The sequence below is a fragment of the Sapajus apella genome, unplaced genomic scaffold (assembly GCF_009761245.1).
Source record: "Sapajus apella isolate SASKATOON/1434 unplaced genomic scaffold, GSC_monkey_1.0 scaffold16, whole genome shotgun sequence".
Taxonomy (NCBI): Eukaryota; Metazoa; Chordata; class Mammalia; order Primates; family Cebidae; genus Sapajus; species Sapajus apella.
Window position 1 is genome coordinate 22,995,226 of NW_022436956.1, and position 23,750 is coordinate 23,018,975.

The window sequence follows — 23,750 nt, forward strand, 5'->3', positions numbered from 1 at the left end:
AAAAAAAAAAAAAAAAAAAAAAAAAAAAAAAAAAAAAAATTCAGAAAAAAAAAAAAAGGATGGTTGCATCTATAGTGCACAAGTACAGACTTTTTCCTCATTATTATTCCCTAAGCAATAAGATATAACAACTATTCACATGGCATTTACCTTGTATTTAATATTATAAGTAATCTGGAGATGATTTAAAGTATTTGAGAGGATGTGGGTAAGTTATATACAAATACTACACTATTTTATATACAAGACTTAAGCATTTGTGAATTTTGGTATACAAGGGGGCTCCTGGAACCAACCCCTCATGGGTACTGAGGAATGACTGTATTATTAAGCCACTGAAATTAGAATAAAAGTCTTGGTTGAGCTATTTCATTCATAAATAATGTATGAAATGGTCTAACAGGTTGCAGAGACAAACTGCAAAAAAAGTAAGAGCTATACGTAACTCACAGGAGCAGCTTTAGGAGGCACAAAAGAATCAATATCCTTCTTGGTGATTCTACCATCTGGCCCTGTCCCTGTAAAAGAGACATAAATATCACATACATGATGGTGTACCATTGGTTCCCCAAGGAGATCAACACTGTGAACCTAAAGTGCAGGCTCCTAAGGGCTTACTACCAAAAACATTCTGAAAGGATCACAGCCTTAACCCTACCCCTTAAGGTTCTCCCTGCAAATACCAGCTTTTGTCAATTATTAATTTAAACAACACAGAGTACCTGTGTGTGATCTGTAGTGGGTCTTTTAACTATTGCAAATATTATTTTATGTATTTTTCTTTTAGAATTTTATCCAAGTTCTATTTTATTTTTTTATCTTCCTTATTTTTAAATTGGAAAATACTGGCATAAGGATAATGCCGAACACAGTTTGTATCTCACCAAAAGGAAAGCTAGCTGCCTCCTCCCGGTTAGCTCCAAAAATTCATTCCTGAGCCCTGAAATAGATCTCATTTGGGTTCTGGATTTATGTGACCATAAGGAATTCCTTTTGTACAGAATAGACAGATATAACAACAATTATTTTGACAAATCAAGTCAATTTTTTCACCCCAAAACAGCATAAATAACTCTTAACTGCAATTATCCCATCTTTAGAATCATTAATTCCTTATGTGGTCTCCATGATTCACAGCTTCTTCACAGTAGCCAAAGCTCTAAACTGGCCCATGTTAAAGGAAATGAAGGAAAAAAGGTGCAATATCACACATGAGGAAGGATCTTCAAAGTTCTCTCAGTAGATTTAGTTTTACTTATATTCAACTTCCTCCCTCCTACAACCTCTTAGGTTTAATTTTGGTCCCAAGTTGATAATCTTGACCTTTAATTCTAAGGAGATTCAGAATTTAGTTATTATTATAGAATACCTTTTACACTGACCCACTTCTAAGAAAAAATTTGATCAAATTAATTCATCTTCTCCCAAGGCAGACTTTTAAAGGGACTCTTGTTGTGTGCAGTTCTTCCCCATTCCTTTCCTTCATTATGAACACTGAGCTGGCTAGGATTGTATTTATCCTCAACAAGAGCTCTAGAACAGGGGTGGCAGTACCCCTGTAGATTTCCTTCTTTATAAAAGACAGAAACCAGGCCGGGCGCGGTGGCTCAAGCCTGTAATCCCAGCACTTTGGGAGGCTGAGGCGGGCGGATCACCAGGTCAAGAGATCGAGACCATCCTGGCCAACATGGTGAAACCCCGTCTCTACTAAAAATACAAAAATTAGCTGGGTGTGGTGGCGTGCGCCTGTAGTCCCAGCTACTCGGGAGGTTGAGGCAGGAGAATTGCTTGAACCCGGGAGGCAGAGGTTGCGGTGAGCCGAGATTGTGCCATTGCACTCCAGTCTGGCTCCTGGCAACAGAGCAAGACTCTGTCTCAAAAAAAAAAAAAGACAGAAACCATAACCTCCCCTATTAACCAAGGCTGATCTAGACACCGCAGCCCCTCAAGAGAAGGAAATCTACAGTACCACCTGCCTTATGCTAAGCTTCAGCCAGCCACAAGAATTCCCTGACATAGGAGTTAGCTGAAACCTTTTTTTATTTTGAGATGGAGCTTCACTCTAGTTGCCCAGGCTAGAGTGCAATGGGACAATCTCAGCTCACCACAACCTCCGCTTCCCAAGTTCAAGCAATTCTCCTTCCTCAGACTCCCAATTACCTGGGATTACAGGTATGCACCACTATACCCGGCAAATTTTGTATTTTGTTTTTTAACTAGAAACTGGGTTTCTCCATGTTGGTCTGGCTGGTGTCGAACTCCCAACCTCAGGTGATCCACCTGCCTTGGCTTCCCAAAGTGCTGGGATTACAGGCGTAAGCCAGGGCACCCAGCTTAGTTGAAACCTTTTCAACCCTTTTCCCTATCTCTCTTAGGCAGCACCACAGGCCATCATAAAGCAATATGGTATAAAAGGAAGAATACTGGACTAAGGGTTAAAAAACATAGAGATCTTGTCAAAGATAAACCAGACAAATGTTTCATCCATTTCCATAAAGCAACCAAAATGATCTGTTAAAAACATAATCATTTGATTTCACTTCCTTGCTTAAATTTCTCAATGGTTTCCTGCTGTACTTTAAATAACATTCAAACTCTTTTTTTTTTTTTTTTTTTTTTGAGATGGAGTCTGGCTCAGTAGCCCAGGTTGGAGTGTAGTGGCGCGATCTCAACTCACTGCAACCTCTGCCTCCCGGGTCCTGCTTCAAGCAATTCTCCTACCTCTGCCTCCCAGGTAGCTGGGATTATGGGCATGAGCCACTATGCCCAGCTAATTTTTGTATTTTTTAGTAGAGATGGGGTTTCACCATGTTGGCCAGTGATCCACCTGCCTCGACCTCCCAAAGTGCTAGGATTACAGGCACGAGCCACCATGCCCGGCCCTCAAATTCTTTACATAATCTATAAGGTCTTTTATGTTCTCATCCCTGTTTCTTTCCAAATATCATCTCCTACTAGACTCTTTGCTCATTATGCTTCATTATCACTGGCCTCTTTTATGTTCCTCAGACATGCTAAACTCTTTCCCATTTCACATTGTGTACAGCTAGTCTCTCTGCCCAAAATGATCTTTCCCTAGTTCTTCACATGGTTGGCTCAAGCTGCCTCCTTCTCATCTTTCAGATCAAATCAAATGTCACCTCATCAAAAAGATCTCCCAATCACCCTGTGTAAAAGTAGTCATGACTGCACATGTATCCATCCACCCTTTCACTCGCTACTATATCACTGAGTTTCTTTCTTAGCAATTAAATCTTATTTAATAATAAAAATATTATCATTATAATACCTAGATAGGCTTTGTCTGTACAGGCACTGTTTAACTTATTTAAACCTTACAACTGTTAAACCTATTGCTTTTATACACAAACAAACTGTGAAACAAAAGGTCACACAGTTAATACAAGGAAGAGCTGGGGTTCATACCCAAGCATTCCAACTACAGAGCTCACACTCTTAACTATGCTGTACTCCCTTTCTGTTCATTTAATCCTTTTGTTGGTCACATAAGTAACTGAAACTGAAATCTTATCCATCTGATGAGTAAGTGTCTGATTTGTAGATAGTACTCGATGAATATTTGTTTAAATAATAATAAATGAATCACCTAACTCTGCCTGTATAGTAGGAAAAGTGGGATTTTCTTTCTTTTTTTTCCTTAACACTCCTGTCAGCTCATACCCAAAGGACTTTTCACTTATATCTTTAGTACGGTAACCAGTATTCCTAAATATCTAATAAATGGTCCTTCTTTGCTTGTCTAAACTCTTCAGATACAATTATTAACCCAGTCCTTCCTCCTTTTAAGTTATTCCAACTTGCAAATATTAGGGCATACTTGGGGGAAAAAAAAGAAAAAAAGAGTTAGAAAAAAAAAAAAGTTATTCCAACATACACTGCTGTCCCTGATTCTAATCATATATACATAAATAGCAATATACTTTCATAACAACATACTGAAATAGCATGATGGAAAAAAAAAGTCTTCCAATATTACAAGAATCTATGAGGTTCAAAAAATTTACAACATTCTATTATCGTGTCTTGGGATTGGCTTGCCTTCTAACTACAAAACAGCAAATTGCAGATAAGGGATAACCGCCACTGAGTACCCATAACTAGACAATTGGGGAAATAAACATATTTTTCTTTAGTAATTATAGATGGCAAAGCATCAAAATAGAAGGCAGCATAGGGTAGTGTGAAGAAAACAGGCTTTAGAGTTAAACAAATCTAGAGTCACACTGCAACTTTACTATTTAACAGGAAGGAAGAACCCTGAAGAGTCTGAGTCTGTTTTCTTATCCAAAAAATAGGGAATAGGCCGGGCGCGGTGGCTCAAGCCTGTAATCCCAGCACTTTGGGAGGCCGAGGCGGGTGGATCACGAGGTCAAGAGATCGAGACCATCCTGGTCAACATGGTGAAACCCCATCTCTACTAAAAATACAAAAAATTAGCTGGGCATGGTGGTGTGTGCCTGTAATCCCAGCTACTCAGGAGGCTGAGGCAGGAGAATTGCCTGAATCCAGGAGGCGGAGGTTGCCGTGAGCCGAGATCGCGCCATTGCACTCCAGCCTGGGTAACAAGAGCGAAACTCCGTCTCAAAAAAAAAAAAAAAAAAAAAAAAATAGGGAATAATAATTCTTACTTCAAGAGGTGTTATGTACATTAAGTATGGTAAGTTAAATGACTGGCACATAGTACTAGCCATCAAACCAAATTCCAAGAATAGTAACTTTCCCCCTTTTCCAAATAAGTATCTTAGTTATCCCACACTGAATTTTAGCTTAAGTTTAATTTAACAACACTTATTTAAGTGCCAGGTAATAATTTCAATATGAATGACAACTGACATGTATTGAGTACTTATATGCTAATACAGTTCTAAGCACTTCACCTGTTATAGCTCATTTAACTCTCACAATCTATACAATGTACAGTACCTCAGTTTTACAGATAGAAAAGTAATTGACACAAGGACATACAATTTAAGTACTTCACTGGAAAACATATTACATAGAAAATTATTACATAATTATTACATTAAAAAAAATACTACATAGAAAAAAAGCCAGGATTGAATACTAGGTGGTCTAATTCCAGGCCCCATGCTCTTATCACAAAGCTATACTTTTTCTTTGGGGAGAGACAGATAAGTAAAGTGTTTTCCCTTGCCTTCAGGGAGCTCTAGTTCTGTTTTATATGAAGTTTACTATTTTAAGTCATTCCAAGTAACTCCAATTTCAAGTTTTGTTTTGCTTTGCTTATTGCTAGTCAACCTAGCACTAATAGAGGTTTCTTCTTATTACACAATCAAGTCCCATAACCCAATTTTGCTGAACAAGTACATATACTTTCACCAAACAATTAAGCAGTTTCTAAGCAAAGAAGAGAAAAAAAAGGTATCTAAAGTGTATGGGTAAATTTTAGACAGACTAAATAAAGCACAGAAAAAGTTTCCCTACTCTGTGGTGGCAACGAAAGAACTATTTCTCCTTTCAGATATAATTATTATTATTATTATTATTATTAATTTATTTTTTTTGAGACGGAGTTTCGCTCTTGTTACCCAGGCTGGAGTGCAATGGTGCGATTTCGGCTCACCGCAACCTCCGCCTCCTGGGTTCAGGCAATTCTCCTGCCTCAGCCTCCTGAGTAGCTGGGATTACAGGCACGCGCCACCACGCCCAGCTAATTTTTTTTGTATTTTTAGTGGAGACGGGGTTTCACCATGTTGACCAGGATGGTCTCGATCTCTTGACCTCGTGATCCACCCGCCTCAGCCTCCCACAGTGCTGGGATTACAGGCTTCAGCCACTGCACCTGGCCTCAGATATAATTATTAACAATTATCCCTACTATCCCAGTTAAAAGTACGGCTATATATAGTTGTATTTGCAAGTCTTAAGGAGGAAATTCAACTAAATTTTAACTTTACAATTCCATTCCATAGAAACAGATTTACCTTTTACTTGTGTAAGATCAATCCCTTTCTCTACTGCCAACTTCTTTGCAAGAGGACTAACAAACACCCTTCCCTTTGGTCCAGCAGGAGTAGCTGGGCAGGGTGCCGAAGGTGTAGGAGCTAAAGGCTGGGGAGTCGGAGGAACAGTGGCCACCTTTTGAAAAAAAAAATTACAAATTGTTTTTAATTCACCACTTCAAAGACTGGTCTGAAAGATTAAAAGTTTACATCTTATTAATAAATTAAAACTGTTTTAATTAAATATTAATAAATTTTATCTTTTTTTCAAAGATCATAATGTACTTTTCTCCTGCTTAACCAACATAATGTAGTAATATGAACAGCAAGAACAATATACTTCTATGTCAAAGACAGAACAAAGTTACCTTACTCCATAACAACATGAAGAAACATAGAATTAAAACTGCCAATCACTGTATAGTATTCTATGGCCTTTCTTCATTTTAACCTCTTACCACTTCTTTATTCTCATTCTTTTACATCACCAACATGATTTTTGTTTTTAATTAACCTAATTTCTTTTTTTTTTTGAGAGGGAGTCTCTATCTGTTGCCCAGGCTGGAGTGCAGTGGCACAATCTTGACTCACTACAACCTCCGTCTCCCAGGTTCAAGTAATTCTCCTGCGTCAGCCTCCCACATAGCTGGGACTACAGGTGTGCACACAACCACACTCAGCTAATTTTTTGTATTTTTAGTAGAGACCAGGTTTCACCATGTTGACCAGGCTGGTCTTGAACTCCTGACCTCAAGTGATCTACCCAACTTGGCATGCCAAAGTGCTAGGATTACAGGTGTGAGCCCCCACTCCCAACCAGCTAATTTCAAATTATAAAATTATGCTAGAAGATTCCATGTTGAAAGGTATCTTCAGAAATACAGCATCAATGCTACTTGCCAGCTTCCCATGAATGTAGAGTAGGCAGAAATTAAGTTTTCTCTGGTAGAAATGTTTACCTAGCTTAAACTCACATTACTCTAGCATCCGCAGAAGTTTCACTGTCACTGTTATCTATAGCTGGAGTTAATACAAGTTCATGTTATATAGTGTATAAAGTATTTGGTAATATAAAAAATTCTTTATTTTTTAATTTTTTTTCCTAAATATTTTGCCCTCGTGGATTTATTTTTTAATATAAAAAATTATATGCAAAGGCCGGGCGCGGTGGCTCAAGCCTGTAATCCCAGCACTTTGGGAGGCCGAGGCGGGTGGATCACGAGGTCAAGAGATCGAGACCATCCTGGTCAACATGGTGAAACCCCGTCTCTACTAAAAATACAAAAAATTACCTGGGCATGGTGGTGCGTGCCTGTAATCCCAGCTACTCAGGAGGCTGAGGCTGGAGAATTGCCTGAACCCAGGAGACGGAGGTTGCGGTGAGCCGAGATCGTGCCATTGCACTCCAGCCTGGGTAACAAGAGTGAAACTCCGTCTCAAAAAAAAAAAAAAAAAAAATTATATGCAAAACAAATCATGTCAAGGTTCCATTGTATCACAAATATATGCTTGACCTACTACATCAATACCACGAAGATTTAAAGTGACAGAGATTATTCAGTATATTTGATTAAAAAAATGGACAATGAAGTGAGTTATGATTGCACCACTGTACTCCAGCCTGGGCGACAGGGTGAGACCTTGCCTCTTAAAAAAAAGAAACAGGTGGGGCAATGAAACCCTACTTTCCACAAGCATGATATCTATATCTAAAGCAGGAAGAAAACATGTCACTCAGCTTTGTTCTCAGCAGGACTCTAGAAGACAGGAAAAAAAAAAAAGCTACAAGGCCCAAACTATCAACCATTAGGTGAATGACGCAGTATAACACACACTATAGGTCTCCACAAACGTTAATAAACTATCTCCCTCAATCATAGAATCTTGGAGCTGGAAGGAACCTAGTATATCATCTAACCAAAACTCCTTAATTTAGCGATGAACAAGGTAAGTGTTTCCTGAATTCTAGAAGCATACCTACCGGGGTTGGGGTAGGTGGTGGTGCTTGTGGTTTTAAATCTGTTACTTCAGTTGGCCTATAGTCGGCAAATGCGGATATATCTGCCTCTTTTTCTACAATGATACAGAGTGGGGTTCCCAGAGGGACATCTCTTGTGCCTTCAGGGACCAGGATTTTTGCCAGATAACCTTCTTCCTGTACTTCAAAACCTTCAATAGAAAGAAAAAAACATTATGGAACTTAAGGTAATCCACTATCCCTTGAAATTCACAGCACAGTTTTAAGTAAAATGATTTTTCTCATTCAAGCTAGCTATATAACCTTTTTTGCAACCTATTTAACCTTTTGTGTCTTAGTTTCTTTACCTACCATATGGCAATAATAATAGCTCCAACCTCACAGGGATGTTATACATTTAAATGGATTAATGTTTTTCAAGTTCTTAGAAATAATATCTGGTACAAAATAGCATCTGGTACAAAGTAAATTCCAAATAAATATCTGTTCAATAAAACTATGAAAGATTACAGACAGTGGTGAGTTCTAAAAGTTATTTAAAAATCTCCAAGGGCAGCCTCACAGGACTCTATGATAGAGTCAGCTATATTGCTAAAGCTAAGAACTACATACATGCCAAATTAAGGAAGCTACCAAGCTAGATACTAATGTTGGATTTCAGGCTTAAAAGCATCTTTGGAGCTTTTCAAAGAGTTATACTTGATATTATACCAAATATTTCATTGTGAAGAATTACCTCTTTACTGGGATATCTATGGTGTTGATAACTAATATTCTATTCAGGTACTGCCTTCCTTGCAAAGAACTCAAACATTTAGGATTGAAAAAGTAAAAAGAAGCCATTGGCTTTCTATACTTTTGTGCCTCTCCTTGATGAACACATCTTGGATAAATCCTTCCATTTCCCTACCAAGAATACACTATAAAAAATACATATAGGCCGAGAGCAGTGGCTCACGCCTATAATCCCAGCACTTTGGGAGGCCTAGGAGGACAGATCACCTGAGGTCCGGAGTTCGAGACCAATCTGGCCAACATGGTGAAACCCCATCTCTACTAAAAATGCAAAAAATTAGCTGGGCGTGGTGGCACACACCTGTAATCCCACCTACTCGGGAGGTTGAGACATGAGAACTGCTTGAATCTAGGAAGCAGAGGTTGCAGTGAGCCAAGATCCCACCACTGCACTCCAGCCTGGGTGACAGAGCAAAACTCTGTCTCAAAAAAAAATAAATAAATGGCAGAGAGAAGAAATTCATAATACCTATAAATATCTATTAAAAAATCATAAATACATGATTGTCTATATGGGTTTTTTTAGCCTAAAAATGAGTTAAGAAGGAGACATGTGGACATATGACATATCTGAACATATACATATTACATACATATGTTCTATCAGTCACTCTCAAACTATGAAAACAACCTCAACTCTGGTTTCAGTTTCCCTCAAAGACATCTTAAATTCTTTGCTATTATCCTGCCATGGAAATGATTTTCTGTTTCTTCTTTCCTTCCTTTGCTCAGTTTAGACAGCAGCAGTTCGACACAGCTTCTCAGTAACATAATAAGGACAAGAAGCAAACTTGGGTCTAAAAATAATCTGTAAATTGACAATGATTGATTGCCTTTGATTCAATGAGTACAGGATGGAACTGACAAATCTGACTATGCATATTTTTGTTATAAATTATCCTGGGCCAGGCACAGTGGCTCATGCTTGGAGTCCCAGCACTTTGGGAGGCCAAGCTGGGAGGATCGCTTGAGCCAGGAGTTCAAAACCAGCCTGGGCAACAAAGTCAGACACCATCTCTAACAAAAAATTTTTTTAAATCAGCTGTGTGTGGTGGTTCAGGCCTGTAGTCCTAGCTACTTGGGAGGCTAAAGCAGGAGGATCATTTGGGTATGAGCCCAGGAGGTGGAGGCTACAGTGAGCTATGATCTTGCCACTGCACTCCAGCCTGGGTAACAGAATAAGACCCTGCCTCAAAAGCAAATATACAAACAAATAAATAAAAACTTAAGGATAAATGTAACTAAAAACAAAATATACTATCCCAGAAAATGAATCCTAAGAATTATAAAGTTTTCATATTATCACTCACTCATTATAGGAAAGAATGGCAATCCTCTTCCTCACTGGGAAACTCAGTGCCTCAACCATTAAGAGCTGAAGAAATCTCACCTATAGTGGCTTTGTCAGTCTCTATCTCTGCCAATAAGTCTCCTTCACTTAGCTTCTCACCCACTTTTTTTTCCCATCTCTGAACTGTGCCCATGGTCATGGTGGGAGAGAGGGCAGGAAGAAGTACCTATAGAAACAAACACATATTATTACTTAATACTAAGAAGACTTGTACACAATAACATTCAGGCAGGCTTATATAGTTTCACAGAATAATGGTGACTATGATAATCCAAATACTCATCACAGCAAAAGCTTAGCACCTCAATAGCTTTCCAGCAGGAGTTCGAGAAGAGCCTGGTCAACATGGCGAAACCCCATCTCTACTAAAAATACAAAATTAGCTGGGCGTGGTGGTGTGCGCCTATATTCCCAGCTACTTGGGAGGCTGAGGCAGGAGAATCCCTTGAACCCAGGAGGCAGAGCTGAAATCGCACCACTGCACACTCCAGCCTAGGGCGATAGAGTAAGAGCCCGTCTCAAAAAATTTTTTTAAATGAGGAAAAAACGCCCTGTTTTTATAATAGTCATTTCCACCTCAATAAAATTCAAACATCAGAATGCCTATCTAAATTTAAAATTGCTTTACTATTTATAGGACTTGTGTGTCCACTGAATTTGGTTATTTAGTTATTACGGATTTCATTTGCTATCCTCTTTGCCTTTTGTATCCGATTAGCAACAGCATTATGCTGAGAGGAAAATAATTTCAATTGAAGATGTTTCCAGAGAGGGGGAAAAAAAGACAAGCCTTAGAAAAAAAAATTTTTAAGTGCTTTTTTTGTTCAGAATTTGCCATCTTGATCTGCTTCTTAACAAACAGTGAAGCCAACGATTTCTACGTAATACCTTAAAGGATAATTAAGGTAAAGCCCTAACACATGCACACAAAGTTACAGAAATAAAATAGAGAAAAATTAAGTCACTGTTAAATCATGAGATAGAATTTGATGAACAGCATGTAATACATGTGTGAACTGAATACCAGGCAAAAATCCTAAGTTATTCTTACTAACAGACCACAGAGTAGAACATTATTTCCAAAGAAGTGATTTCTATACAAAAATTTCTACAAATAAACTAGATTATGGAAAAATTCTAGTCAGAATTATTTAGAAAAGGATGGCTGGATTTTTAGCCACTTAATTTTTGTCAGTTTTCTCATTCATTAATACTATTGTACTACTTCACTCACTCTTGGAAAATAGATCACCACATGTCAAAAGAACACCCCCCCAAAAAAGAAATATGATCCCCAATGTTACAGATGGGGTCTGGTGGGAGGTGTTGGGGTATTGGAGGAGGATCCTTCATGAATGGCTTGGTGCACACGTCACAGTAATGAGTTAAGGGGAAATCTGTTGTAAAGAGCCTGATACCCACTCCCCTCCGTCTCTTGCTCCCTCTCTCATTATGTGACACACAAGCTTCCCCTTCCCCTATGATTGTAAGCTTCCTGAGGCCACAAGAGAAACAGATGCTGGTGCCATGCTTCTTGTACAGCCTGCAGAACCATGAGCCAAGTAAACTTTTTTTCTTTATAAATCACCCAGCTCCAGATATTTATGCCAACATAAAACAGACTAACACAGCCTACTATAAACTCTAATTACACAGGGAGTAGATATGAGTAAAAATCATCCTCAAAATCTATAAGGTAGTGTTCTTGAATGAAAAGTGCCAGGCATTACCCTGTGTACTACACTGAGGCTGAGAAAGGTTACAGGAACTGTTCGAGTTCTTATACCTGGAAATAACAACTAGGAAGAAAAGTTGTCAATTTTCATGTTTAAATCTCTGTATACTCCCAAATGACAAGCATTAACCACATTTAATGTCAGTTTCCAAGATGTAGTAGCCATCTACGAAAAAAAGTGAGTAAGTAATAAATCATCTACAGCAAACACTCAGATGCTGAGCCTCACCTGCATGTGAGCGGGATATGAGCTACCAGGAGCCTGAGCAGGTGTAGGTGGTGAAGCAGTGGCAGCAGGGCTTGGTGCTGGGGCCGCTTGTGGGGTGGCTGCTGCCGAGGAATCCAATGTATAATTTTTAAAGGCCTCAATATCCTCAGGCCTAAGAAAGAGAAAGAATACATAAATATAATAAATAGGCAGATTCAGCCCTCACAAAAATAGTCTTAAAAAAAAAAAGTCTTTAATTCCTAATTCTCAATTCTGGGTTAAAATACTCCACCAAGCAATGAAGTTCCACAAGTTATGAGGGCACTACTCACTTGCCAACTGTGATACAGATGATCGCTCCAATGGGAACATCCCTGGTACCTTCAGCCACAAGTATCTTTGCCATATAACACTCCTCCAGGCTCTCAAATCCAACAGTGGCTTTATCAGTTTCAACCTTTTAACACAAAAAGCAGCAGCTTAGGTTTGTACTGTTGGTATGTAGTTTATTAGCTTGTGTCTAGAATTTTTCTTTTTTAGACAGAGTCTCACTCTGTCACCCAGGCTGGAGTGCAGTGGCACAATCTAGGCTCACTGCAAACTCCCCGCCGGGCTCCCTGGTTCAAGCCATTCTCCTGTCTCAGCCTCCGGAGGAGTAGCTGGGATTACAGGCACAGGCCGCCAGGCTCGGCTATTTTTTGTATTTTTAGCAGAGATGGGAGTTTCACCATGTTGGTCAGCCTGGCCTTTGTGACTAGAATTATACAGTTCTGTGAGGATAAGGCCACTAGGACAGATTTGAAAGAAGGAATTACTTTAGAAACACCTTGGCTAAACATCAGTTTGGCCAGCTGCTGATAACTCATCGAACCAATCTTGTCTAACATCAAGCTGTGAAAAACACTTAAGTTAGGCCGGGCGCGGTGGCTCAAGCCTGTAATCCCAGCACTGTGGGAGGCCGAGGCGGGTGGATCACGAGGTCAAGAGATCGAGACCATCCTGGTCAACATGGTGAAACCCCGTCTCTACTAAAAATACAAAAAATTAGCTGGGCATGGTGGCGCGTGCCTGTAATCCCAGCGACTCAGGATGCTGGGGCAGGAGAATTGCCTGAACCTGGGAGGTGGAGGTTGCAGTGAGCCGAGATCGCGCCATTGCACTCCAGCCTGGGTAACAAGAGGGAAACTCCGTCTCAAAAAAAAAAAAAAACAAAACACTTAAGTTTCTTAAGCAAAGGGGTAACTACACATCCAGAAAGTCAATGTTCAGTCAATTCAGCAAAGCCAGTCTCTTCAAACTCATCTCCTTTATTTTAAAACAATTTACCTCTGCAATTAGGTCACCTTCATTGATTTTGTCCCCCTCTTTTTTTTCCCAACGGGCTATGGTGCCTGCCTGCATTGTGGGGGAAAGAGAAGGCAATGGAACCTGGAAGAAAAAAAGAAGAAACATTAAATTTTTAAAGGGCTGCCTAACTCTCAGTCTGGCTTAAGATTTCATTTAATTCAATTTCATGCAACAAGTTTATCCAGTTCCATCACACACTAGGAATAGGGATACAAAGGGATTTACTGCCCACGAGAAGTTACTACTTTCCAATGACAGGCTTTCTCCTCCACAGTCCTGTGGGTCTGACAAAACATGAACCTCGGCAGATATTTTGCATACAGCCCCAGTCTTGAAGCTCTCCTTTCAATGGAATAGATCATGAGAGGGAAGCTAAGGAGCTACAGCAAAGCTGACTATCGGACAAAGAGCGAAAGCAGATACTGGGAATGGTTGGAGGATCAATGAGGCCTCTCAAGGAGGATCCTGCAGGCATCCAGTCGGCTCTGAAGGACGAGTCGTCCCGAGGACCGGTCGAGAGCTCACCTTCTGATGCGGGGGAAGACTGTAACAGCGGCGGCTGCAGCTGGAAGCGGTTCCCAAAAGCTGCAGCAGGAAGCGGTTCCGCGGCGTGGCCCCAGAGCTGGGGGTCCAGCCACACAGTGTCCGGACCCCGCCATACCCTGTGGTCACGCTGCTGCGACGAGCCGGAGCCGGGCCAGATCGCGAGGTCACTCGTGGAGATCCGGGTCCCTCCCGCAAGGCCGCCCACCGAGCCCCGAGTCCTGTCCATGGGGCTACATTCTGGGCGGGTCGCGCACAGACGCGCCACATAGTGCCACCAACCCCCCACACCCCAAAACCAACGCCGTCTCCGAAGTGACCTCTCCAAGAGCTGCACGGCGTTGCCGTCAGCCACGCCGCACAGCCGCACGGTGTCGTAAAATGGGCCCCGCAGGTTTATTCCACCCGCTCCCCAGGCTAGAAATGCGCTGCACCCACGCCCTTCCTCTCTGGAGTGGGGATAAGGGGCACGCCCCGGGCAGGGGCGTTCCAGCAGGGCCTGTGCGGGCGCAAGTTTGGGAGAAATAACAGACGGAAAGGGGTGGAAAGTGGTGGGGTCCTAGGAGAGGCATCCGGCGGGGCCCAAGAGACGGGAAGGGAAAGAGGCAAAGACGCGGGCTGATCGCGGCGGAGTGGCCAGAGAGTCTGGGCCGAGGGGCGTGGCCCAGCCCTGAGGAAAAGCTGGAAGTGAGCGGGGAACTGGCTGGGTAATGGGAGCCTCAGGCCAAAGCGGGGTGGGTCTTGGAGCCCTGGGGTGGTGAAGGAGCGAGGAACCGCCTGCGGCGGAATCGAGGCAGCCTGGTGACCTCTCCTTCCGCGCATCGGAATGAGGACGGACTGGGCCCCACCGGGCGCAGGCTGTACTGGGTTACAAAGATTTCGTTTCAGGTTTGTACCCAACCAGAAAGTGGAATGAACAGGTGTTCCAGCCCAGTGGTACGAAAGGCAGCCCAGAAAAGATAGATTCCCGCATTCGTGTATACTGTAGCAAGATTAAGCATATTCCCTGTATGAAAATATAGGTTACAAAACATGTTTCTGTTACCCCTAATACCATAGAATTCTATTAAGTAACCAAAAGCGTTATGTTTCATATGTTTCCTACCAAAACTTAACTGTAAGCCTTTGAGGGCAGGAAGTGTGTCTGGGTGGTTCTTCCATGTAGCCCCAGAGCTTAGTATACAGTAATTAGCAGTGGCTGAATGTATATCTTTTGAATTAATGAACAGAAAGTCATCTAGACATTTTGATAGGTTTGCTTCTCTTGTAAGGTTATTTTTAATTAGAAAACATATCAATTGGCCGGGTGTAGTGGCTCACGCCTGTAACCCAAGCACTTTGGAGGCCAAGGCGGGTGGATCACCTAAGGTTGGGAGTTCAAGACCAGCCTGACCAACATGGTGAAACCCCGTCTTTAGAAAAAAAGAAAACATCAATTAAGGTGACATTATATAAGGAGGAAGCATGTACTGTGTTTATATCACCACCTCCCCAGTGTACACATGGTTAGACAACACCAAGAACACAAGAAGAAATTGGAGGGAAAAACATTAAAACAAGATGTTAGCCAGGAGCAATGGTGCATGCCTGTAGTTCCCAGCAATACTTGAGAGGCTGAGGTGGGGGAGTCACTTGAGCCCAAGAGTTTGAGACCAGCCTGGGCAACATAGTAACACTCTGTCTCTTAAAAAAAAAAAAAAAGTGGCTGGTGGCGGGTGGTTAATCTTGCTAACAATTAATTTGGAAAAGTAAAAACAGGTTGGATATACTATTTCATGCCTACTTAAATTGGAAATATTTAAGCTACTTGCCTAATAGAATGATATGTAGGCAATATAATTGAGAAATATAAAATTTCCAGATTAAATGAAAAGGCATATTTGAAATAATATGAAGAGGAGGGCAATTATATTGTCACAATTATGTACAGCTTATGAATTAACAATTGGAAGAAGCCATGGAAGAAAAATTGTAATTTGTAAAAGGACTTATAAATTATTATTATTATTTTGGAGATAGAATCTGACTCTGTCACCCAGGCTCCCAGGTTCAAGCGATTCTCCTGTCTCATCCTCCTGAGTAGCTGGGATTACAGGCACGCGCCATTGCTGGGTACCAGCCCCAACCCCATACGTAGGTGCCCTTAGTCCTGGCAGTGACGAGGAATTGAGAAAAGGAAATAAAGACGAGACACAAGAGTGGAATTTACAGCATGGGTCCAGGGGACCAACGCAAGAGTGGGAACCGCACTGGCCCCGAGCTCTGGGCTCTAAACACTTTTATTATGTGCATAATCTCATTGAACTTATGGGCATGGAAGGGGTGGGTGAAGGGGTAGGTAAGATGGGGCCGGGGAGCACTTGCACTTAAGATCCTTCTAAGACATACTAAACTAGTGCTGTAAGCATTTAAAAGCACTTGAGATCTTTCTAAAACATGCTAAACTAGTACTCTGAGTTTATCACTGATTGTTATCAGGGTGCTGCTGCATCAGAAGTATAGCAGAGGAGGAGCCACCCGGTCTGAACACTCCCAACTTTTATCTCCCGAGCATTGAGGACATAGAGCAACTAAAATCACTCTACATTCTAAGAACCTAGGCAGAGCCTGAGGCGTTTCGTGATCTCTGCCCTGCAAGGCTTTTCTCCTCCTTGCCAGCTCCCATCTGCAAAGACCCTCCCAGATCTTGTGAGCAGCAGAGGTCGCCTCCCTTCTCAGAGATCTTTGCACAAGCCCTCTTTAGGAGACCCTCATGCAGTCTCCATGTTGAGAAGGCATTCGTGAGACCACAGCAGTATTCCCTGCTCTGCATCCACCCCTCGGTGTTCCCCGGTGTTACTGCATTTCCCGATGGTCTTTACCTTAGGCCTCTTGTTGCTGCTTGATTTCTAATTAACTGCACCAATAATATAGTTTAGTTCGGTGTATAAACTTCAGTGCACTGTGAGCCAATCAAGCTTGTAATTATTGTGCTAGAATTAACAAAGGTCTTCCCCTGGCCATCTTGACCACACACCACCATGCATGCCCAGCTAATTTTGTATTTTTAGTAGAGATGGGGATTTCACCACGTTAGCCAGGCTGATCTCGAACTCCCGACCTCAGGTGATCCACCCACCTGGGCCTCCCAAAGTGCTGGGATTATAGGCTTGAGCCACCGTGCCCAGCCAGGACTTATAAATTATTGTTTTTTTTTCTTTCCCCTCTTAATGACTTTCTTTTAACAGCAAGGACTTATAAATTATTATAAATGTGTTTTTGAATTGGCTAAACTATGTCGCTGCTTCTGCTGCATTTGAATAACTGGACCTATTTAGCCTTTGGTATGAAGTAGGACGTGATCTGTAGGATCTGCTGTGCACTTAGGTATGCTTGCTTAAACATCTTTGCATTTTTCAAAGAATAGCGAGTTTGTATCCTGAATATACTTTTGACTTAGGAGTAGCTAAATTATAGGAATGCATAGCTCAAACAGTCCAGAGATGACAAGTTTACCCCAAAGGTAGGCTAAGAATGCTTAGGTTTGTCAAATCAGTCCTGAGAGAACCGGCTTGGATTCCACTAAACAGACTGAATAAAGGAAATTATGGAAAAGGAGACTCAAGACTCGAAGGTTTGAAGCAGAGAGACTTAGAGAATGGTGATATTATTGATATTGAGAGAAAGAGAAATTAGTTGGTAGTGAAAGATTTTGAGTTATGTACATATTTAATTTTAACATGATGGGATAGCCGATTAATAGTTGAAAATAGGTAATTGGAAGTCAAATGAAGGTACTCAGGGATAAAGAATTCAATATAGCAAACATTTAAGTTGAAGTGATAAGAGGCATTTAAGAGGCAGCTTTCAAATGATTTGGGAATTCTGGTTGTTTTAAATATACATTTCTAAAAGAGTTCTTAATGCTTGCAAAGCATACGTAACTTTTGTCATTGAGTTTATACTCTTGGGTTCTTATTTGAAAGTTCACATATAATTTCAAAAGGAGTGCTAAATAAATTGTCCTTGATAATTGTCCTTGATATGTGCTTATATAGAAATACTAATTGTAAAATATCTATAGCAATAAAGTAATCCTTATCTCCACTCTCCACATAATGAGTAAACCATGCTACCAGGGAGATCACTTGAGGAAATTTGCTTTCACTAAATACAAATGGCTTTATTGATTAATCTCATCAATAAATGCAAGTGAAAATCATTAATGATATTTAGTTTGCAAACTCCATTTTATTCATAGTTTGAGGGTTTTTTTAAATTAGTTCACAAATCTGGTACATACCGGCGGTTAAAACTGGTTATCGCTTTGATAATCAGAAGCCTGTAGTATAACATAGTCTCCATGAAAACATATTGTAAAACAGGGAGAATACACAGTAATAATCTCTTTGAAAGCAATGGTTGCAAACATCCATGTTTCTAAGAAAATATAATTTTACATATATATGTATTTTAAGCAAGCTATACCTCTTACATAAATTCAGACAGTAGAAGGAGTGTGCAATCATAATGCTTATTTTATGAAAACAGTGAAAATTATTAGGACCTAAATGCTTTTTAGTAATTAGAGTCCTCTTGGATTGGATGTAGAGTATAAAGATATTTTCCCTAATTTGCAACTATCCTGGTCAAAAAGAGCTGAAAAGTTGGTAAGTAGAATTGCCATTACCAAGTAAGTTTAAAACAAATTCTTCAAATTTAAAAATGTAAACATTGTGAAGTGTTGCAGTCCCCCCAGCTAATCTAGGGAACTGAGCAGTCTTCAGTTTTTAAATGACTTTTTTTTTTTTTTTTTTTTAAAGATTGGGGGCCTGCTCTGACAGCAGGGCTGGAGTGCAGTGGCATAATCAGCTCACTGCAACCTCAAACTCCTGGGCTCAAGCAATCTTCCCACCTTGACCTCCTGAGTAGCTGGGACTACAGGTGTGTGCCACCATGCCCAGCTACTTTTATAATAAAATTTCTTTGTAGAGACGGAGTCTTGCTATGTTGCCCAGGCTGGTCTTGAACTCCTAGGCTCAAGCAGTCCTCCTGTCTCGGCCTCCCAAAGTGCTGGGATTTCGGGCATGAGCCACCATACCCAGCCTTAAATGAAGATTTTGTAAACTACACTTATTTTTGTGAGATGGTCATTTTGTTTTAACCTAACATGGTTTAGAGATTATTTTATGAACTCTAAACTTTCTGGTTCCTCAGTTTTCTCAAAGGAAACTTTAGCAAGTAGCAGGACTAACTACCCCACACCAATGCCACCAGGGGACAATACCATGAACAAGTCAGGAGGCCTCCTAGAATGCAGCCAAGTAAGAAACTGTTCCCAACAAAATCAGTCTTGCATACTTCTGCTCAGAAGGCTCCTCTCGCTTTGGAAACTGGAATGACGATCACCAACATATTTTACACAGGAGTTATGAGAGGTACATCCTCTAGCAGAGATGCTTGGTCCTGTGGTACATGAGATTACTGAGTTAAAGGGAAAAAAAACGATCTTATGTTCTCTTGTGAACGCAACCTTAGCTTTTTATGGAGGCACTGAGGCCATGCAGCTCCTTTCCAAAAGACAGAGATAAAAGCCAAATAAGGTAGAGGACTTTGGAAATTTTCTCTGAAAAGTTAAATTCCACATAATAGACTGTTTGCTGAAAGAAAAGTGACAAGTAAAAACTGTTTTAAGAGACAGACATTCAAGACAAATTGTATTAGAAATACAATAATGAATTTTGGCCTGATAGCCCTCATGCTGTCTTATAGCAAAACACTAAAATTCATGCAAAAGAGAAATTGGTGACATGAGGACTTTTTCTCCAGACTTCCTGGGAAAAAACTGTGAGAATATACTGTTTTCTTCTGTTTGCTTTCGTAATGAATTCTTTCTTTTGGCTGACTTTCCCAAACTTTCTCAGTCATTTCTGATGAAAAATCCTTCAATAGGAAAAGACCAGGTAAACTTACATGAAAGACATCAAGTGTCTTTTGAGCTCCTTCTCTCTGCTGCAGGAGCAATCAACTGGATTACACAAAACTACCTTCACAACTAAAATAGGTAGAACTGGAATAGGAATTAGTTGTCATTAGTATACTTGTAATAAAGTAAAGCTTGTTCTGAAACCACAAGGGGTGATAAGAAGAGACTGTATAAAAGCTACTGGGTTCTCTAGAAAATGGATACAGTATATAGAATGTGAGAAGATATATAACTCACACTCCAGTTATAAAAATAGACATGGTTCTCAGACAAAAAGCAAATGAGTACAAAAGAATTCTCCAAACATGAACTGTTTTTAAAAGACACATCTATGTAAAACAACAAGATGTCATCTCAGAGCGCCAAAGAGTAGTTTCTTGAAATGGCTGAAAAGGGGAGATGAACTGGAGACAGACAGGTCAAAAATCCAGAATGGATCTGTCCTACTCTTGTGTTTGGCAGTGTACATTGGAGGTCACAGGCAGACAGACTGTGTTTGGTAATACGTATATAAATAATATGGCTGATTGGTTGATGGTGCTTGGTGGATGAATGAGAAAACCCAGGTTATCAAATAATCTCGGTAGTTGAACTGTTAGCTTCTTCACGTGACAGTGTTGCACATGAGAAATGATTCTGGGTTTTTTCACCCAGAATGATCCCTGCCATTCACAACTCATGCTCCACACCCCATGGTTTCTATTGTACCCTAAAGGCTCAGCCTAGACTAAATACATAAATAGAAAATAACTCTGGCCTTGAAATCAGGAGGGGCAGACAAGTACTTCATGCTCAGTACTTATAAACCACAAAGAAATGCTGAAATTAATGGTCTGTCTCCTTTTAACCACAAAGGAGATGCCATGAGTTAAGGAAAGTCATGAAACAAAGTAAAAAAGATATGGGTAGCAGCACCTTTCCATACCCGCCTGGATTTTTAAGGAGCTTTCCACTCCTTATTCCTTTCAAACACAAAGTTCATCAGTTGGAAGAAAAAGAAATGGCTCTAAAGTTAAGAGTCCCCAGAGAAAACTAACAGTACATGAAATAGGCCCTATGTGGGCAAAAGGACAAGCTGCAGAACGAGTTAAGACAGAAGAGGCAGCCGAAGGTCTTACTGAAGTACCGTTTTAGCATAGTGTAGCACGAAATGGGCAGCCCTTTTCCCATCCAAGCAACAATTCAGCACCATCCACATCTGGTTCAAAAGACTACTGATGACTGGGCTTTCATCTTTGGTACCACCTCATGAGTTATTCTTGATTTGCAGTAGCTTCTAAGAAACAGAAAAGCTGGTACCTTTGCCTTGTCTGTGAGTACAAATGCTGGGACTCTGATTGCTGCAACCATTGAGGCCAGTGAAAATAATACTGTAACGTACAGCAGGAGTGATGCATCCAATTCCTAGTTTCCAGATAATAGCAGCCATGCCCCTATAGAGGCGGGATCATCCATCCCCATTGTTTAAGGCCTTCGGTTTGTTGTCCTCAGAGTAGAATAAAACACTGTGTTCCCACGGACAAGGAACTCCAGATGAACTCATGGTCTACATTTGGACAGAATTTTAAGTACCAGGTATGCCAGGCACAGAAATAGGACTGACCTGTGGCCATCATACTTGGAAAAGCTTCTGTTTGGGTGTACAAACTAGAAACTTCTTAGTGTATTCTGGTTTTAGTTCCCTTTCCTGAGTGAAGCAGCCAGGGAGTGACCAGGTTCCACAAGCCCTCAATCTGATACTTGGCATTAATTCTCTCCATGGTCTTCTTCCACCCAAGCTACAATTTTCCCCTCCCATCCAGGGATGGCATCATCATCATGGAAAATCTAGAGGGGGAAAAAAAAAGCCACAATGAAAAAAACAGGAAATCTCACTCACTAAACAATTGCTGCTAATAAAAATAAGACCTCAAACATGTAGAAGAAAGCCTTGAGTTAAGACTGTATGTCCCTTTGGTCTTGTCCCTAGAATTGCAACTGATATTTTTTTTTCTTAGATCCACATCTATGAAATGGTTTTTTTTTTTTTTAAATCTCTCGTACTACTTTTGCTAATAGAGATTTGTAAGAATTAATAAATTACCAGTCACAAAGTACTTTGGGCTTCTTAGAGGAAAGAAATAGTGTAGGCATTTTAAAAATGAGAAAGTGGAAAATTTAGGTACCAGGCATTGAAAAGAAAGGGTGGGAAAAAAGACTTGATCTTAACATATTTCTCAGCTGCAGTTATCTTTATTAATTCAACCACCTCATTTCCTAAGCCAGTAATAAAACAGGGTTATTAAAACATTTCACTGAGGGAATGGTTACAAAATGAAATTTTACCTTTTCTTTTCTTTCTTTTTTTTTTTTTTTTGAGACAGAGTCTCTCTCTGTTGCCAGGTGCCAGGCTGGAGTGCAGTGGTGCGATCTCCGCTTACTGCAACGTCTGCCTCGCGGGTTCAAGCAATTCTCCTGCCTCAGCCTCCCGAGTAGCTGGGACTACAGGTGCACGCCACCACACCCAGCTAATTTTTTTTGTATTTTTAGTAAAGACGGGGTTTCACCATGTTGGCCAGGATGGTCTTGATCTCCTGACCTCGTGACCCTCCCGCCTCAGCCTCCCAAAGTGCTGGGATTACAGGTGTGAGCCACAGCGCCCGGCCTTTTTCTGTAATAACTTTTTTCATTCTGTAACTGCAATGAATGTACTTGTAATACTATATAACCCAGAATGAATGTACTTGTAATACTATATAACCCAGAACTGTCTCCTCCCGCAAAAGTCTGTATTTGACAAATGGATTTATAGAGTTGCATAGTCTAAGAAAATACTCAAGGAGTTGGCATAAGCATAGATAACTCTCTAGAAGTTCCTTGATTTCATTATGAGAAACTACCACCACATAATATATAGTTCCATATATTCATGCCTGTTTATTTTGCTCTACATTGGAAGAAAGAAGTTTTCTAAGATTTGGCTACAGATGGAAAATTATTTTATTGTCTTAGGTTCTTTATTTTCCCTAGCAAAATAATTTAAAATAAAAATTCTATCCAAGTTCTTGGTCAAATGATGAAGTCCTACAACTAAAGAACCTAACAGCATCTTGGGCTATTCTATGACCACCTGCCTAGAGTAATCAGACCATGGTCTGAGGCTCTGGCAAATTCCTCTGACCTGGTCAAGGAACTCATGTACTTCTGGACAGTAGTGCCTGAACAGAAGGCATCAGGGTTCAGAAAGGACCAATAATACCATCCAGACTCCCCACAGATTCTTTACCTCCTCTTTGACAGTGCCAAACTCAGGATCTAGTGCTTTGAAGTGATACCGGTGATTCCCTTCCCGATCAATAGCTGCTTTAAAATCCTTTAGTGTCACCTCCTCCAACCTGCGACACAGGGAGAGAGCACAAAAGCAGACTGTTGATCAATAGCTGGAAAGATAAGACGTCAACTTTAAACCCAGCCCTCTGCCAAAGTCAATAAGAAGAAATAGCTCCTCAATAGGTCACTGCCCTGATAACCCAAATGACTCTAAAACAGCAGAGACTGGAGAACCAGTCACCACTAGGGAAAAAACAGTATTAAATATGGGGTGATATGAGAATTTAAAATCAATTTATTGCTTCAGGAGCCAAATCACTTTTCTCTGGAAATAAGACATAAAGTCCCTGAAATCAAATTTGTTGAATAACCACAAATACACCAAAGTTCTCTTGATTTTCTTTGCTATAATATCCTAATTCTCTAAGATGGTACAATCAAATCAAGTATCACCATCTTTATCCTTCTATCTTTAGGAAGCTGGCTTCTAACCCAGACTAAATAAACAGACTCTCTAGGAAAGGAAAATCCTATA

General features: G+C 40.5%; 2 protein-coding genes across 8 annotated transcripts in view; both read right to left on the bottom strand.

Annotated features, from left to right (window-relative positions):
- DLAT (dihydrolipoamide S-acetyltransferase) overlaps positions 1-15,009 on the bottom strand; it is a 29,775-nt gene extending 14,766 nt beyond the window's left edge. Inside the window, exons 1-8 of one of the 3 annotated variants that reach the window (XM_032285555.1) lie at positions 13,924-15,009; positions 13,378-13,479; positions 12,384-12,508; positions 12,073-12,223; positions 10,148-10,274; positions 7,966-8,153; positions 5,967-6,120; positions 451-518 (exon numbers count right to left, since the gene is read on the bottom strand). In XM_032285555.1, coding sequence (XP_032141446.1) covers positions 451-518; positions 5,967-6,120; positions 7,966-8,153; positions 10,148-10,274; positions 12,073-12,223; positions 12,384-12,508; positions 13,378-13,479; positions 13,924-14,211 — 1,203 coding nt within the window. In that variant the 5' untranslated portion in view covers positions 14,212-15,009. The remainder of the gene's footprint in view (positions 1-450; positions 519-5,966; positions 6,121-7,965; positions 8,154-10,147; positions 10,275-12,072; positions 12,224-12,383; positions 12,509-13,377; positions 13,480-13,923) is intronic. The other 2 variants (XM_032285557.1, XM_032285556.1) reach the window with 2 other exon arrangements.
- A 3,077-nt stretch (positions 15,010-18,086) lies between these two features.
- The window catches only part of DIXDC1 (DIX domain containing 1), a 91,601-nt gene continuing 85,937 nt past the window's right edge, over positions 18,087-23,750 (bottom strand). For 4 of the 5 annotated variants that reach the window (XM_032285574.1, XM_032285576.1, XM_032285573.1 and 1 more), the window contains 2 exons: positions 23,172-23,280; positions 18,087-21,733 (listed from right to left, as the gene is read on the bottom strand). In XM_032285574.1, the coding sequence (XP_032141465.1) occupies positions 21,653-21,733; positions 23,172-23,280 (190 nt within the window). In that variant the 3' untranslated portion in view covers positions 18,087-21,652. The remainder of the gene's footprint in view (positions 21,734-23,171; positions 23,281-23,750) is intronic. The other variant, XM_032285578.1, reaches the window with a different exon arrangement.